This window comes from Tamandua tetradactyla, chromosome 3 (genome assembly GCF_023851605.1).
Source record: "Tamandua tetradactyla isolate mTamTet1 chromosome 3, mTamTet1.pri, whole genome shotgun sequence".
NCBI classification, from domain to species: domain Eukaryota; kingdom Metazoa; phylum Chordata; class Mammalia; order Pilosa; family Myrmecophagidae; genus Tamandua; species Tamandua tetradactyla.
In genome coordinates, this window is record NC_135329.1 from 190,059,049 (window position 1) to 190,074,628 (window position 15,580).

General features: G+C 35.1%; 1 protein-coding gene across 3 annotated transcripts in view; it reads right to left on the reverse strand.

Moving 5' to 3' along the window:
• The window catches only part of BARD1 (BRCA1 associated RING domain 1), a 120,226-nt gene that overhangs the window by 49,637 nt on the left and 55,009 nt on the right, over nucleotides 1–15,580 (reverse strand). For 2 of the 3 annotated variants that reach the window (XM_077155035.1, XM_077155037.1), the window contains exons 5-7: nucleotides 14,040–14,120; nucleotides 12,214–12,386; nucleotides 3,088–3,165 (exon numbers count right to left, since the gene is read on the reverse strand). In XM_077155035.1, coding sequence (XP_077011150.1) covers nucleotides 3,088–3,165; nucleotides 12,214–12,386; nucleotides 14,040–14,120 — 332 coding nt within the window. The remainder of the gene's footprint in view (nucleotides 1–3,087; nucleotides 3,166–12,213; nucleotides 12,387–14,039; nucleotides 14,121–15,580) is intronic. The other variant, XM_077155036.1, reaches the window with a different exon arrangement.

Here is a 15,580-nt window from a genome sequence, read left to right on the forward strand (position 1 = left end):
CAGTAAGCATTCTAAAATGAGCATATTTCTTTTATAATTTTTATGATTTCTTAAACTATGGTATATGTAAACAATGACCACTAAAGTTCATGTGAAAAACAAATGTGCTTAAATAGGACATAAAATGATATACATGGTACAATACCAATTCTGTAAACTGTATTGTATATATAGAAAAAAGATCTGGAAGGAAATCATAGGAAACATAGGAGAAGAGGAAGGAAGAAGGTATCAACTCTGCTTAAGGTTCCTTAGGAGATGAGGGCCATAAGCATCGGCTGGGTTTAAAGACAAGGTCATTAATGATCACGGAGGAAGCTGTTTTGATGGCATAGTGGTAGCTTAGCAGATTAGGATAAGAAATGAACCACAGCAAATTTTTCTCTAATGACTGCTATTCATGACTATCAGAGTAAGTCTCTCTTCTTTGAACAGTGTTGGCTATAAACATCAGCGTATTTGTATTCTCAAATTTCCCTCTATGCCTAGGCTCAATAATGAATAACTTTCCTCTGGCAACAAGTATTTGTTTGGCTACATATAGTCGACTGTATTTCGGCATTCTGATTTACAACAAAGTGACACAAGTCACTATGTCAAAATTTAGGTATTCTGAAATCCCCATTCATTCAGAGCAGATAAGCTCTTAGGTTATTTCAAAAACTACTGAGAAACATTCATTATACCAGATACTACACAATTTCATTACCTAAATTATTATGCCCATGAACCAACCAACTATACAATCTCCTCACACATTTATGGATAAATATGACAATCAAAAAACTAAAAATCTGAGTTGAAAAACCAATATTTAAGCTTTAAACCTTCAAGTATAAAAATAAGCTAAAACAAACAAACAAACAAAAAACAAAACTATCACACCACTATACCACCCAAATATCACTGTACATATAAAAACTTTTTAACAGACAACCTTTAGATTTACCATCAAAGAAATAAAGTGTAAAAACCTAACTGAGTGAACCTTAATAAACAGAAGTTGTGTGACAATGGCAAAATTATTGTTGGGGATTGGATTATGTACCATGAATAAGGCATGTTCAGGTGCCAACAGCTGGTCCTGTGGATGTGAACTCATTTGTAAGTAGGAGCTTTGAAGATGTTATTAGTTAAGGTGTGCACAAACTAAATGACTGTGGGCCTTGACCCAGTCCAGCTGAAGTCCTTCTAAGCCAAGGGACTTAGACCCCGGAGTAAAAGCCATGGAGAGCAGCTATAAGCTGGAAGTCAACAGAAACCAGAGAAGATATCACCAAGTGCACTGTCACGTGATGGAAAAGCCCAGAAATTGTCCAAGAAACAAGACTGTTGGCCGGTGAGAAGACACTGACCATGGGAGGAAGCAAGCCTTCTGGCCTCTGAAACCAAGAGCCAATAAATTCCCATTGTTAAACCATCCATTCTATGGTATTTGCTTTAGCAGCCAGGAGTCTAAAACAATTATTCATACCAATACAAATAAAAGGCAACCAAAGCAAGATGAAAACATGTTAAATTAAAGCACTTAAAGTATCACCACCAGCCAGTATGGACTTTAAATAAAAAATAACCACAAAACAATTGTTTGACCAGAGATATGCTTTCGACTTCTAAAGAACTGTTTCATCAAATGACTAGCAGGATTCTAACTTACAGTTAGGGTCCTTATGCAAAATTTACTACCTCATATGGTCTCTAAACAAGGTTTCTCTACTTGGATTACTGGATGGCTTCTGGTTATAAACAATTCATTAAAAACTTAGCCCTCCTGTACTGCTAATGAAATAGAGACTAATACATGAAAAATGCTATAGATTGAAAGATAAACAGCTAAACTTCAGTCCTACATCATGGGAGACAGAGCCTATTAAATCTTGTCATGTTGTTTCTTCTTTGCCACGGACCATTGGAATCTGAAATTAGACACAAATTCAAATGTGACGCCTACAAAAAAAACCATAGCAAGAGAAGATGAGGCATTTGTAGTATTTCTCCTTTAATATTTGGGCAAAAAAAAGTCATAAAATAAAACTTTTACAGAATGATCTTTTCTAAATGAACTTAAATATAGGATGTTTCTCTATTTTCTAGCATGATTTAAGATAAAGATTCAACAGTTAAAGTAGGTATTTTGGAGGGATATGAAAGTTAAAAAAGAAAACATTATCCTTGTCTACAATCTTACTGAGGGCAAACACTCATTAAAAAAAGAAGTATCAAATTGATAAAGTATACTACAGTATAAGAAATGTGGTGAAACGTAAGATGGATTTCAAAGGAGGTGAAGAGCAGACACTGGCAATCACAATGGCTTTGAGCCCACTAGAAATTGGAACATGGAGGGAATGAGCATGCTGACTGTTGAAACAGGTGGAATTGATGGAAGAAAGCCTTCTACTGAGGCTGATGAGCTTAAACACTGTATGCTCATGTGTAGGAGCCAAATACAATAAAATGTCTTAAGAAGGGTACTAGGGTTAAGTAGAATGGAGTACTTCAGAGACAGAAAATGGGTCAGATAATCAGGTGTAAAGCAACAGACATTATGGACAAAGACAGTACGCAGTTGTGAAAATGGAAAGACACATGTGTCTACCAATTAAATTATATGGGTCAATGTAATACCAATATTACTAAAGCTATTTTCAGACTATAGGAGAAAACATCAAAATTTTAACTGCTGAATTTGCATGCAGTGCGTAATAATATATTAACACCTTTCACATGCACAATTTTGAGAGTTCAGTTCTTTTAATACCTTATCAAAGATAGCCTGTAATAATTCAGTGAGTTCCAAATGATTATATATATAAAATACTTTATCTATATTGAATCTTAAAAATTTTATATTTTCTTATTATTAAAAACTTTCCATCATCATTGACCAAGAGGAAATCTTTTTCATTCTAATGTTTTTCCTGTTCCTTCACAACACAGAATTTCTAACAAATTTTACCTGCTTTTCGCCCCTCAAACATCTTCCTGCCCTACTATTCCTTTACCTGTGACTTTAAATAATAGTTTTGAACATATGATTCACATAAAACTTCTGAAGAAATGACTAAATATTTTAAATCTACTTACAGGCGATATGTGTTCGTAAATTGTTGCTTTTTGCTAAGAAATGTTGGTTTCTTGCTACTGACATAGGTTGGTACATTTCTATATAAACAGGTATATATGTATTAATATACATATTCAAAATATACATTCATCAGAGCTAGTAATAGTCACACAGATATAAAACATACACAGAATATGTATACATATATGCAGTGGAAAAGTTAAAAACATCACTTGGTAATCAATTTGGCAAATACTCATTCGTTCAACAAGTTTTTGTTTCTAATTTTTTAACATTCTAGGCACTCTTTTTTTTTTTTTTTTTTTTTTTTTTTTTTTTTTTTAAAGGAAAGACAGAGAGAAGGAAGGAAGGATAGAAGGAAGGAAGAGAGGAAGAAAGGGAAACATCTTTTAAACATTTTCTTGTTTTATTGTATTTTGTTTCTCCGTTTTCGTTACATGGGCTGGGGCCGGGAATCGAACCGAGGTCCTCCGGCATAGCAGGCAAGCACTTTGCCCGCTGAGCCACCGCGGCCCGCCCCACTAGGCACTCTTTTTAAACACTAAAGAACCAATGGCATAAAGGTAGTTTCTGTCCTCAGAGAACTCAGTGAGACAAAGCAGAGAGAAACACACAGGAAGAATGCAGAGGTCTGGCAAAGTCTCCCAGACTTGTAAAGGGGGAAGAAGAGAAGGGCTACAGAAGAAGAAGAATATCCAGGCCGAAAGAAAAATTTTGTGAAGGCTTTGAAGAGAGATGGTACAGCAAATCAGAAACACCAAAGGGAAGGAGGGAGGGGGGAGGAGCATAGAAAGGACAGAGAAAGACAGGGAATGCCCAGGGGAAGAAGGTATACTGGAGATGTAAAGCTCTGGTCAGATCACACAGGAACTAGATGGGCATGTTCAAGAGTTGTGCTTTTTCCCAAGGGCAACGAGGATTCTGAATGGCTTCCTTGATGATTTTAAGCAGGAGGGATGGCATCAGTATGGCATGGTAATTAAGAGCTAGGGTAATGGAATCACATTACCTAAGTCTGATTATAGCTCTGCTACTCAATAGTTGCATGACTTTAGACAAGTTACTTAACCTTCTTATATCTCTGTTTCCTCACCGGTAACATGAAGATAATATAAAAATACAATCTATTTTATAGGATTGTTCCAAGGACTAAATGAACTAATACATCAAAAGCACTTGGAAGAGTGTTGAGGAGACAGTAACAGCTCAATAATTATTACCTACACCTGCAACTCAATAATTATTAGCTATTAATTATTAGATTTGCAGAAAGAAGATGAGGGTATATAATCTGGAGAGTGTTAACTTCTTAACTTCATTTCTCTCAATTTTATGACACAATACATTCAATCCTTGAGTGACAATTTGGGTGCTTTTACTAACAGAAAATACGTTAAGTCTGTTTTCTTAACTTTAAAATGGAAGTAGATTGTCATTTTGTTCTATGATCCAATCTAAAGTTAAAGAGTATCAACCAGATAACTCTGAAAACCCTTTTCCTCACAAGAATTCTTTCTGATAACTGAGACTGATGAAAAGAAAATATTTATCAAATAGCTAAACAGTGGTGTTTAACTTTTCAGCTTCACCACAAAAGCAGAGTTCAAAGTGCAGTAGACCTTTTTACTGTTCTTTTACCCTCAAGAATGATATGGCTGATACCTGCCTAGACAGTTTCCCAAACGAATTCATCATCAGTAAAAGGGGGGAAGAGAAACAGACAAATTTAAACTCTTACTTATACATACAAATCATCCAAAACCAAACATTATGTGCAAAAAGGCACTTTTTACTAATGATAAACCTAACACGCATGCCAGGATACCAAGATAGCCCATGCTTGAAATCCTTTATGAACAACTATGAAACTGCAAACACGTACATTTAATATTTCAAGTCACTTAACTTGCTGTGAAGCAGGAAAGAGAACAGGAATGTCAGAAAGCAACACATCCTTTTAAAGCTATAAAACAAAAATTATATCTGGTAGAGGAGATTGATTTTTTAAAAATCAACTAAACCAATGTGACAATTAATAGGTCCAATGGTCCATAAAATATTTTCTACTTAGAGTTCTATGTCCTTCCTAGGAAAACTGTTAATGGCAGACCACACACAAAATACTAAATCTTACATATCTGCACAAAAAGCATATGATATTCTTCATACAGCCAAAAAATGATTCTGATATTATCTGATAACAAGGGTTCCTTGGTTCACACTGAAATGATCAAAAGGTGGTGGGGAAGAGGGCTAGCCAATGAGGTTTCAAACAGTTATCAATACAAATATTCTCAGACAACTAAGAATTCTGGAATACACAAACCTTTTTCTCAATATCTGTGGTTAAAAGAGAACCAATTTTCCCCCTTTGGTAATGGGTCCTATTTTAGCTCACAGGAAGTAAATCTCTCACACAAAAATAACTAAATTCAAAATTGAATGAATCAATGCTCTATTTAAATGCAAGACGCATTTAAAAAATGCCAAAGTTTGCATGGCAAAAGCTCACATCACATTATACAGTATCTTAAGTTAAATGTGACTTAAAAAATAGGAAAGCATTAGAATATCAAAATTAATTCAGGCGGGCCGCGGTGGCTCAGCGGGCAAGAGTGCTTGCCTGCCATGCCGGAGGACCCCGGTTCGATTCCCGGCCCCAGCCCATGTAACAAACAAACAAACAAAATATAATAAAAACAAGAAAATGTTTAAAGATGTTTCCCTTCCTTCCTTCCATCCTTCCTTCCTTCTCTGTCTTTCCTTCCTTTCCTCCCTCTCTAAAAAAAAAAAAAAAAAAAAATTAATTCAAAGCAAAAGATAAAGTAGATGTATGTCATCCCACTGTATACATATTTCCTCCATAATCCTAAAGATTTATGACCCAAAAAACCTTATAGTAAGAAAATACATTGTTGGAGAAAATGGCCTTTATGGGGTAAAATAGGGTTAGGAGACTTCGTTGGTGAACCTATGAAAATTCCTATATTTTTAAAATTAAATAATGAAGATGGCAAATAAAGTGTATCCATGATATTTTAAATTAGTACTGAATGTGGTTAATTTCTAGCTATCACACTGTGCCTTATAAGGGTTCATGATTTTCCTTCACACGCATTCAATAAGCTTTTAAATTTACTTGACTTTGCAACAGATGACATTCTGTTTTTTTTCTTTTCCTATGCCCCGTCTGCTATAACATTCAAGTCCTAATTACGTGACTTTTCTGACTGTCCTCAATTGTGAACTACAAAGAAAATGCTCAGTTATTTTGCATTTTACCAATTACTACTTAAAAGACAGCTCTTGGACATTCTCGTAAATGTTTACGTTTATGTGGTTCTATTCATGACCTACTACCTACTACCACAACATGTCACAATATAGAACATTCTATACCTGGATCGCTTAGCTCTCTTATACAAGTGCCCCTCTCTCCTAAAGACATCCAAGAATTGATCTAAGGTAGAATTTCTTTGCGTCAGTTTTTCTTCTATCTCCCAAGTTCCATTATAAAAATCTTTACTCCTGTTTTGCTTCATCTCCAACTGAAATCTCTATATTTTGTTTTATTTTGAACTGAAATAATAAAATTCTTATAGTAGCAGAAAAGATACAAAGACAAAATATCCTAATTGTTAAGTAAGAAGCACCCGCATTTGGTACGAGGAGATTGGCCTTTTATAAAACATTCGTTCAACAGAAACTCCATTAACCCTCACTTTCCTGTGTCTACAGTGTAATGAAAATCAATGGGTATAATGCTGGTCTCTAAAGCTACAAATCAACTTCAGCTCACAAGGCCCTAAAGTAGGTGAAAACAAAGACAACATTTTTTAATCATTCAGTACACAAAGACTACCATAATATTTTACTAAAAAATACTTTTATATGGGCTTGAAATACTCTTGATAAACACACAGATGCTGGAATACAGTAGGAACAGTATATTCTCAGAGACCCTTTTTCATTGTTATACCCTACAGACATATCTGCCTAAAATCACAGCCTCAGATAAAACTGAAATAAACAAAGTTTGTTTTCACAGTCTAGGCTAGAGAAACTTAATGGGGTAACAAAAAAATGTATTTTCTTTCTAGTATCTTTATTCTACCTATTAATACATTAGTATTTCAGAGGGATAACTACCAATAACAAATTGGAGAGCTGGCTAAGAATTATACAATATATAAATTACCAGAATAGATAATGTCATGCAGAGGTGAGATACTCCATTCATGTTGCAGAGACTAGAAAAGCTGGAAAATATCCGGATTAGTTTTAAGAAGCTACTAATATAATTTCGATATAAAAATCTGGGCAAAAATAAAGATAAAACTATGAGTCAATCTAGCTTATAATTATACATACAAAAAATCTAAATAAAATCATAGCAAATTAACTTGTCTAGAAAATAAAATAGCATGTCAAGTTTATCCCAGAAATACAAGAGTGGTTTAATATTTAAAAATTTATTAGGGCGGGCCATGGTGGCTCAGCAGGCAGCCTACCATGTGGGAGACCCAGGTTCGATTCCCAGTGCCTGCCCATGCAAAAAAAAAAAACAAAAATTAATGATATCAACAGGAGAAAACTGTAAGATCAACTCAGTCTAAGCTGAAAATTATTTAGGAAAATAACTGCAGTCCTGATAAATAGTAAATTAAGAACAGAAGGAAGTATCCATAGGACAACTAAGAACATCGATCTCAAAAGTATAGTCCATGTTATTTTAAAAAGCCGAGAACAAAGCAATTATACCCACTATCACTACTACTTTATACTATTGTTCAGGAGGGTGTGGTAAATGCAGTAAGAGACTAAACAGAAATAAGACAGAAATAGAAGTTAATAAATGACAATTATATCTTTAGAATTAGGTCTTGGCTAGATATAATAGAAATTATATAAAAATCAACAGCTTTGCTATGTATCAGTACAACCCTAACAGAACATCTTGTTTACCATAGCAACAAAGGAATGAATACTTAGAATAATCTTAATAAATATATATATGTAGATACATATATTTATTAAAATTGATTAAAAATATACAACTTTACTAAGATATACGTAACAGAAGGCTTAAATAAATGGAAGAACATAACATGCTTCAGAATGAAAACCAACTTTACTAATCCATTATAATCTATATATTTACACAGTTTCAATCAAAATCCTAATAGGATATTTTGGAAACTTAACAAAATAAATTAAACTTTACCTTAAGGACTAAACTGATAAAAATTAACTAATAAGCTTCCCACTCCCCCACAAATACTGTCACTATTTTAATTTAGACACTCATCACTCCTCCTCTGGATTATCGGACATACCCCTTAACTCAGATCCCTGCCTGGTATGGGGAAAGTTTTCCATTTAAAATCTGAGCACTTTAGTACACACAACTACACCATTTCCTCCGGCCTCTTCTCTCACTGTTCCTCATTCTAGTCTTACATCATTAACTAAAATTCCTAGAACTGAAAAAATACGCAGCTTGGCCTGCATGGCTATCATCTCCTCTATTTGAAAAGCCTATCCCCCTATTCTTTTTCCCCTTCTTTCTAAGAAGAAAAACTAAGTTGGAGTGCTGCTTCCCCCAGAGAGCCTTTCATGACTTCTTCCAGTCTTATTTAGAGTTCCTACTCTAAATTCACAGATTCTGGGCACTGCTCTATGAACGCATGTAGCATGCTCTTCTCTAAGCAGTGACTGAACTGTCTGTTTACTCCTATTAGAATATAAACACATAAAGAGAATAACTGGGGAAAATATGAAGTGAAGGGAGTAATGGCAGGAGTACAGAAAAACCTAACAGAATTTCACTGGACACCCAGAAAAGGAGGTTCCTCGGTAAAAAAACGACTTCAACCTTTGAGGAAATGAGAAGATTGCCAAAATGTCTGTTCTGTGCTGAAGGATGCAACTTAGAAATTTAGAATAAGCAAAAAGACTATACTTATATATGACTTAATTAAAGCACCAAGTCCTAAAGAGGGAGGGACAGAAGAGGAATGGCTTTTGCTCTTTGTGGTACTTCCCTTCTCTCAGAGATGACAAGTCTAGTCCGGGTAAATCAAGAGTAAAAGAGACAGGTAGAGAAGGGAAAAGAAAACACAGTTCACAATTCTGATGTAAGAGACAATAATGGCTCAAAGTGAGGAAGAGCTAAGAGCTCCAGAGGAAAAAAAGGAGGTTCAAGGTAGGGAATAAAGGTTTCAGTTTCTATATCCCAGGTCCCCTTCCCACATTTCCCCCGTAAGAACTAGAGGAAGACCTCTGCTCTGACCTGTCAGTACTTAAGTATGAAAACACAATATAGAGAACAATGGCAGAGAGAAAGACAGACCTTAAAAGCGTTAGGAATCACTTTGGGTAGCTATGACCCCACAAAAGGTAATATACTACGGATGCCCACTTGGATAAGAGCCTAAGAATTCTGCCCAGGAAGCACACATCATCTAATCTAACAGCTACCAGGAACGAGTTCCACCACCCTAGAAAAGGTGCAGTGTACAGAGACACGGTTTAAGACATTCTCTTAAGACCTACAGTGAAGTTGAGGCCAGAGGGAGGCAATTCCTGTTGTCATCTCATCTGACCCTTTATCAGAAGAGATGAAACAATCTACCATCTCTTCATTCAAATACTTACTAACTCACTCTACAAATAAATTTAAGTACAAAGTATGAGAGGCATTTGGCAGGGCCTGGAGAGCAGATGTGGTCCCTGGTTGACAGAGCTTATAATCTGATAGAAGACAAAAGTAAAGAAGTAAATACACAACCACCTAAGTTCTATGACTGAGGGGAAGCACCATATACAGACCCGATGAGTCAGACAGTCGAAGGGAAATAATATGGAAGATGAAACCTGGAGAACTGAAGATGAGCCAGCCAAAACGGATATTCCAGGGAGAAGGACAATCATGTGTAAAGGCTAGAAGGTAAAAAAGCCTGGCACATTTTCAGGAAATAGAAACCCAAAAAGGATAGAGCAAAAGATGCTTGAAGGGAAGGGGGGCAGGAAGATTTGTGGAAAGATGAGGTAAGTAGCACTAGGTCACCCAGAGTCATACAAGCCACATCTTGGAGCTTGACCTTTATTTTGAAAATGCTGACAGAAATGCATTGAAGGGTTTTAAGCGAATAGGTGATATGGCCTAATCTGCATTATTTTTAATCTCTCAGGCTGTAGTATGGGGAAGCTGCTGAGGCCTATCAGTGCAACAACTCCAACTACGAAATAACAAGCGAAAAGTACACGGAAATACTTAAGTATGATGATCAACAGTCTGGAAAAAAAGGAATGACAACGTTTAGAAATAGCTACCACGCTGCTATACCCTAGGCTAAATCTCCACCTGCATTTGTCTAGCAGCTGCTTTAACACATTCTTTATCCAACATTATTCCCACCTCTTCTGCCAAATATACCACCCTCCCAACTATCCTAACTGTATCAACCAGCTGTCCAATACAATAGCCACTTATCCTGTGTAACAATTTACATTTACAAAAAATAAATTTTAAAGTTTAGTTCACCAGTAGTACCAGCCACATCTCAGGTACTCAACAGCTATAAATGGCTAATGGCTACTGCAAAGCGCGGCATAGATAAACCACATTTCCATCATTACAGACAGCTCTACTAGACACTGCTGAGCTCCAGATATACCTATATCTGCCACTTCACTAGGCAAGCCAGTTTTTAAAAATGTTGAACTAATTGAGAAGGTACCTGTGAAGGTGGACTTGTTCACTATCTTATGGCCACATCTTGTATATTAATAACGACATACCATGCCATGAAAAATTATGGAATATAAACTACAAGACAGGCCCTGTGTCTTGGCTCATTAATCCTCACTATGTTCTGAAGAAACAGAAAAACAACAAGCATTACCCATATTTTTAGGTGAGGGCACCAAAGTACAGAAATTAACCTGTCTGAGGCTATAAAGTCAATAATGGAGTCACAAATAAAAGCTGGATCCCTAATACCCTGACCAGTGCTCCATTCATTAAAGTAGTCATGGCTGATTTAAGAACCCTATGAGGGGAACTACTCCATTTCACCTGACCCAAGCAGCCACCTCCTTTATCAAATGGCTTGCTACAGCCACAGGAGGCCCACATCTGTTAAGTCCAAAAAGAATAAAAATAATGAGACTATGTATCCCCTGAATTTGTCCCAACTATGTACATGCAAGGGGAAATAAAGGAGATTAGACACATTTACCAGAAATAACCAAAGTATTGTATGTTCCTGCACTGATTTGCTTTTCAATTAAGTTATATGGTTACCTATAAAAAATTACCACCTAGATGCTCTTCATTTTGTAATTCTTATTTGTCTCTGTAACCAGGGTAAGGTTGACTTGTATATACTCTTTCCAGACCTAGAGAAGCAATGGGGCCACACAGAGACAATTCTTGCCTTTCCATTTCAACCACCTCATTAGCTAAAAAGAGTAAAATAATACATAGGGAGACAGGAACCAAGTTACAGATTAAAGGTATACAATTAACAGATGGCGGGCTCTTTTGACACTCTTCACAACAACAATTTTTAAATGCAGCTGCCAGTATTTGCAAAAAAATTTCTCCAGAGCCTAATTTGAATGATGTGAAAACTCTAAGATAATTTGACTTCACTTGTCCAACATCAGAATTCTTATACTCTTTAACTGTTGTTTTATTAACTAGAGCAAAGAAAGCCTAAAAGATATGGAATATTTAGAATAATTATGAAGTATTAGGAAGCATATAAAATTAGTATTTCTATATTTTTAGTTCTTTCCTTGTTAAATTTTAACCAATCTAACCGAATATAAAAACTAAATGAATTAATGTGTCCAGAAAAATCAAAGCTTCCAAGCTTAATTTGACAACTGTTTCTAAATTAAAAGAGCAAACCTCCCCAACTATATAAATATCATAAAGGAAAGGTCATGAATGCTGATATTAAATCAGAACATAATGCATAACGATCACATCAAACTTTAGTTTTCAAAGAGAAGAGAGAAACTTATCAATTTGGGTAATAAAATCTTTGCTTCATCACACAACTTGATTCAATACTACAAGTCAATTAAAAAAAGAATTATATTAAACTACTTACACAGCATTCCTGGAGGCTCCATAAGAAAGTAACAGTCTGACTATGTCCACATGTCCATTCTTGGCCGCATCATGAAGTGGCGTGTCATTCTGATACCCAGTGGTGTTCACCAATGCCTTGTGCTGGAGCAATAATTCCACTACCTTCAGGTGCCCGTGATTGCAGGCTTCATGCTAAATAAATGAAAAAAGAGGAGTGAGAGGAATGATGAGGAAGAACAATGAGTAATATTATAATAAAACTACAATTTAAATAAATGTGACCTCAGTCAATAAATTTATTCTTACCTCAATAGTCATTCAAACCATAAGTTGTTGAAAGAGCAAAAGCCACTATTAATAATTTTTGTGATAAGATACATGGTGATCAAGATCTACACAATGCACAAAAAAGATGAATTCATTCATTTGAGCATTGGGTCAAGTGTTCTTTTCTTAGTAGCTCTAAACCTATTATAGCTCTTAAATAGTTCTACAATAATACATTTTTTAAAAACTTAGAAAACATTCCTGATCTTGCATAAATGCTCAAAGCCAAATGGAATTCACTAAATCAGTTACTTAGTCATACACTAAGTGGTGTACCAGCAAATATATATATGTGCTCCACACAAAAAAATGGAGATCCATGAATAGAACGACTCTTTATAACCTCTCTATCTGCTGAAACTCCAAATTACTATATGGATGGTGTCAGTGATAACTGAAATAACAAGAAGGTGTTCAAAAGAGCTTAATAAATGACACAACTGATAACTTAAAAGAATGGTTAATGACGTTTCACATGTAAATCTTACCTTATGTCTAGTGAACTAATAATGCCACTATGTTGAATTGTAATAAATCTCTGGCCTATTGTGCTTTTTACGTACACCTATTTCAATTTACAGAAGCAATGAACATCTGTAGGTCTTTTTCTAGAAGAAAGTAATCCAAAGCAGGCATCACCTCGTCTAAATCACTCATCAGCCTTTACTGCAATCTGCCCTGATGGCTAAAAATTTTTTTAAATAAGGGATTCAGATCCAGACTATTCTTATGCCCTCCTAGCATAAGAATTTGGCAAAAAGAAGTCATTATATATTTTAAACCTTTTCTGCACCTCGCCTAATGAGAGTCTCCTAATTTCTGTGCTCAATTTCAAGTTTATAGGACAAAGACACATACCTCATTAGCTGACACTTCTGTACCTGCATTAACATCACAGGCTCATTATCCTAATGCAATTACCCCAAATAGCACTTGTTCCAAGTATTTGTGCCATTATTTTTCTAAGTATTCTTCACATTGCATTTTTAGTAATAATAAGCAAAGACTTTTTTTTTAAGTTTAACATATGCAAATTTTTATTTTTCACTCTTCTATTAAGGTGACATAATCTTCTATTGATGTAAAATTTCTACTGCCTCTATATATTTGGCAAATGACAGGGTGCAAATGAGGATATGAAAAATCACTTCCTTGTTATACACCCTTATGCCAAGCTCCTCTGACCTTTGTTCCAAGAAATGTGGTTCCAATGACATGCTGCTGCAGGATGGGGCCTGACGCTGGCTGCAGCAGCAACCATTATGCCTCAGCTACATTCCGTAACACAGTGTAGCTGCATTCCTAAATCTAAAAGTTGTTAGTCAAGATAGCCAATTTCTTCCCTGTCACAAAAGTAAAGCTAGCTAAGAAATCATTTCCTCATACTTGGTGAAAATATAAATTCTTCAAATTAAAAAGTATGTATCAGAGAAAGATAAATGACAACTACATAAGTATTATACAAAAACTACAAAACATAAAAGAATGAGAATAAAAAATAAACAAATAGAAAAGTACCAAGGGTGTCCATCCAGCGTGGTCTTTTACATTTGGGTCACTTCCATGTTGTAAAAGATATTCGACAGAAGGTATATCGCCCTAAAAGAACAAGAGAAAAATAAAAATGAATTAAAATTACATATGTGAATAGCACAAAAAAAGAAGATATTGTGTTTTTTTTAAAGCCTTTGTTTTCTTCAAGATAAAGTAAAACTTAAATCTTTTCCCTTATATCTACTGCTCATGAACCAATAAATAATTAGTCATGTATACATGAATCATTCTCAGGTACCAAGTCATGGAAGTCAAATAGCCCTTATGCCCAATACAGAATATAAAATCTCTGCCATTAGTGACCAATATTCAAAATTCAGTCCAAGATACCAAACAAAGGACATTAAGCTGAAATTCACCTGATCATAATGAACAAATTATTTCTTTCATGAAAAAGTTCCTTTCTGAGCAGACATGAAAATGGTTTCTAAACATTATTTAAAAAAAATAGTCAAGAAGGCTGCTCAATGAAATCAACATTAAACTGTTTTCTTATTGACATTTACTCTATTTATTCTAATACATTAATTTAGTTATTCACCTCATTTATTAAAGATGCTTTTTAAGCAGAAGCCATTGCTTTGTTTTAAACAGCAGAAGAGATCAGTAAAAATCTATTCAAAATGTCCCTTGGAATCAGCACTCATTTTTCCCTCCTGATTCAATACTAAAACCACCAGCCTTTATTAACCAAACTATAGGAAATGGAGTTTCTGTAAAATCCATGAGATAGTCTTACAAATCTTTTTTACTAGAAGAATTGTTTACAATCTCTCCTTTTTTGTTTCTGCACCAACACTCGAGATAGGATGTAATAACTTCCCAACTGTAGCTCAGTGATGTGGTGAAAGGTGATGGAAAGAAATATCATAACTTTATTTTTTTAATTCACAACCTTATTTTGAAGGAGGTGAAAAAGATTTGGGAGATAAATTAATTAAAATGAGGTACAAGGTAAGAAAAATAAACTAAAGGAAGACAATATTAATTTCACTCTCATATTAATGACACTTTCAGCTCAATCATTAAATGGCATTAAAATTAAAGTCCTCTTCCAATTTTGAATTTTCTGCATCTTGTTTGTGGTGATGTAACCAAATCCTGACAGTGGATGCACCTTAAATGCTGCCTTTCGAAGGAGTAAACGAAGGAACTAGCTTTGGAAGCATGCTTCCCTCCTCTGCCCACCTCTAATGAAAATGAACCCTGGCAAAGAACTGAAGTCTAGGCAATTGGTCTCAGGGAGTCTCTCACTCTTCTTTCTGCTTCCTTTTCCTGAGGTGTGAAATATAATCCTTATATTATCTATATCCCTACTATTGTCATCTTTTCCCTCAATTTAATGTGGACAGATCTAACTGACATCTACTTTTCATATATGATTACATCTTAAGTTTAAGAATCACCTTTTAAAAAAATCTTTAGTTATAAACTAAAAAATACTGCCCCCCACCCCCCCACCCCCACCTTTTAAAATAATTTCGCTTCAGGAACAAGAGTGGTAT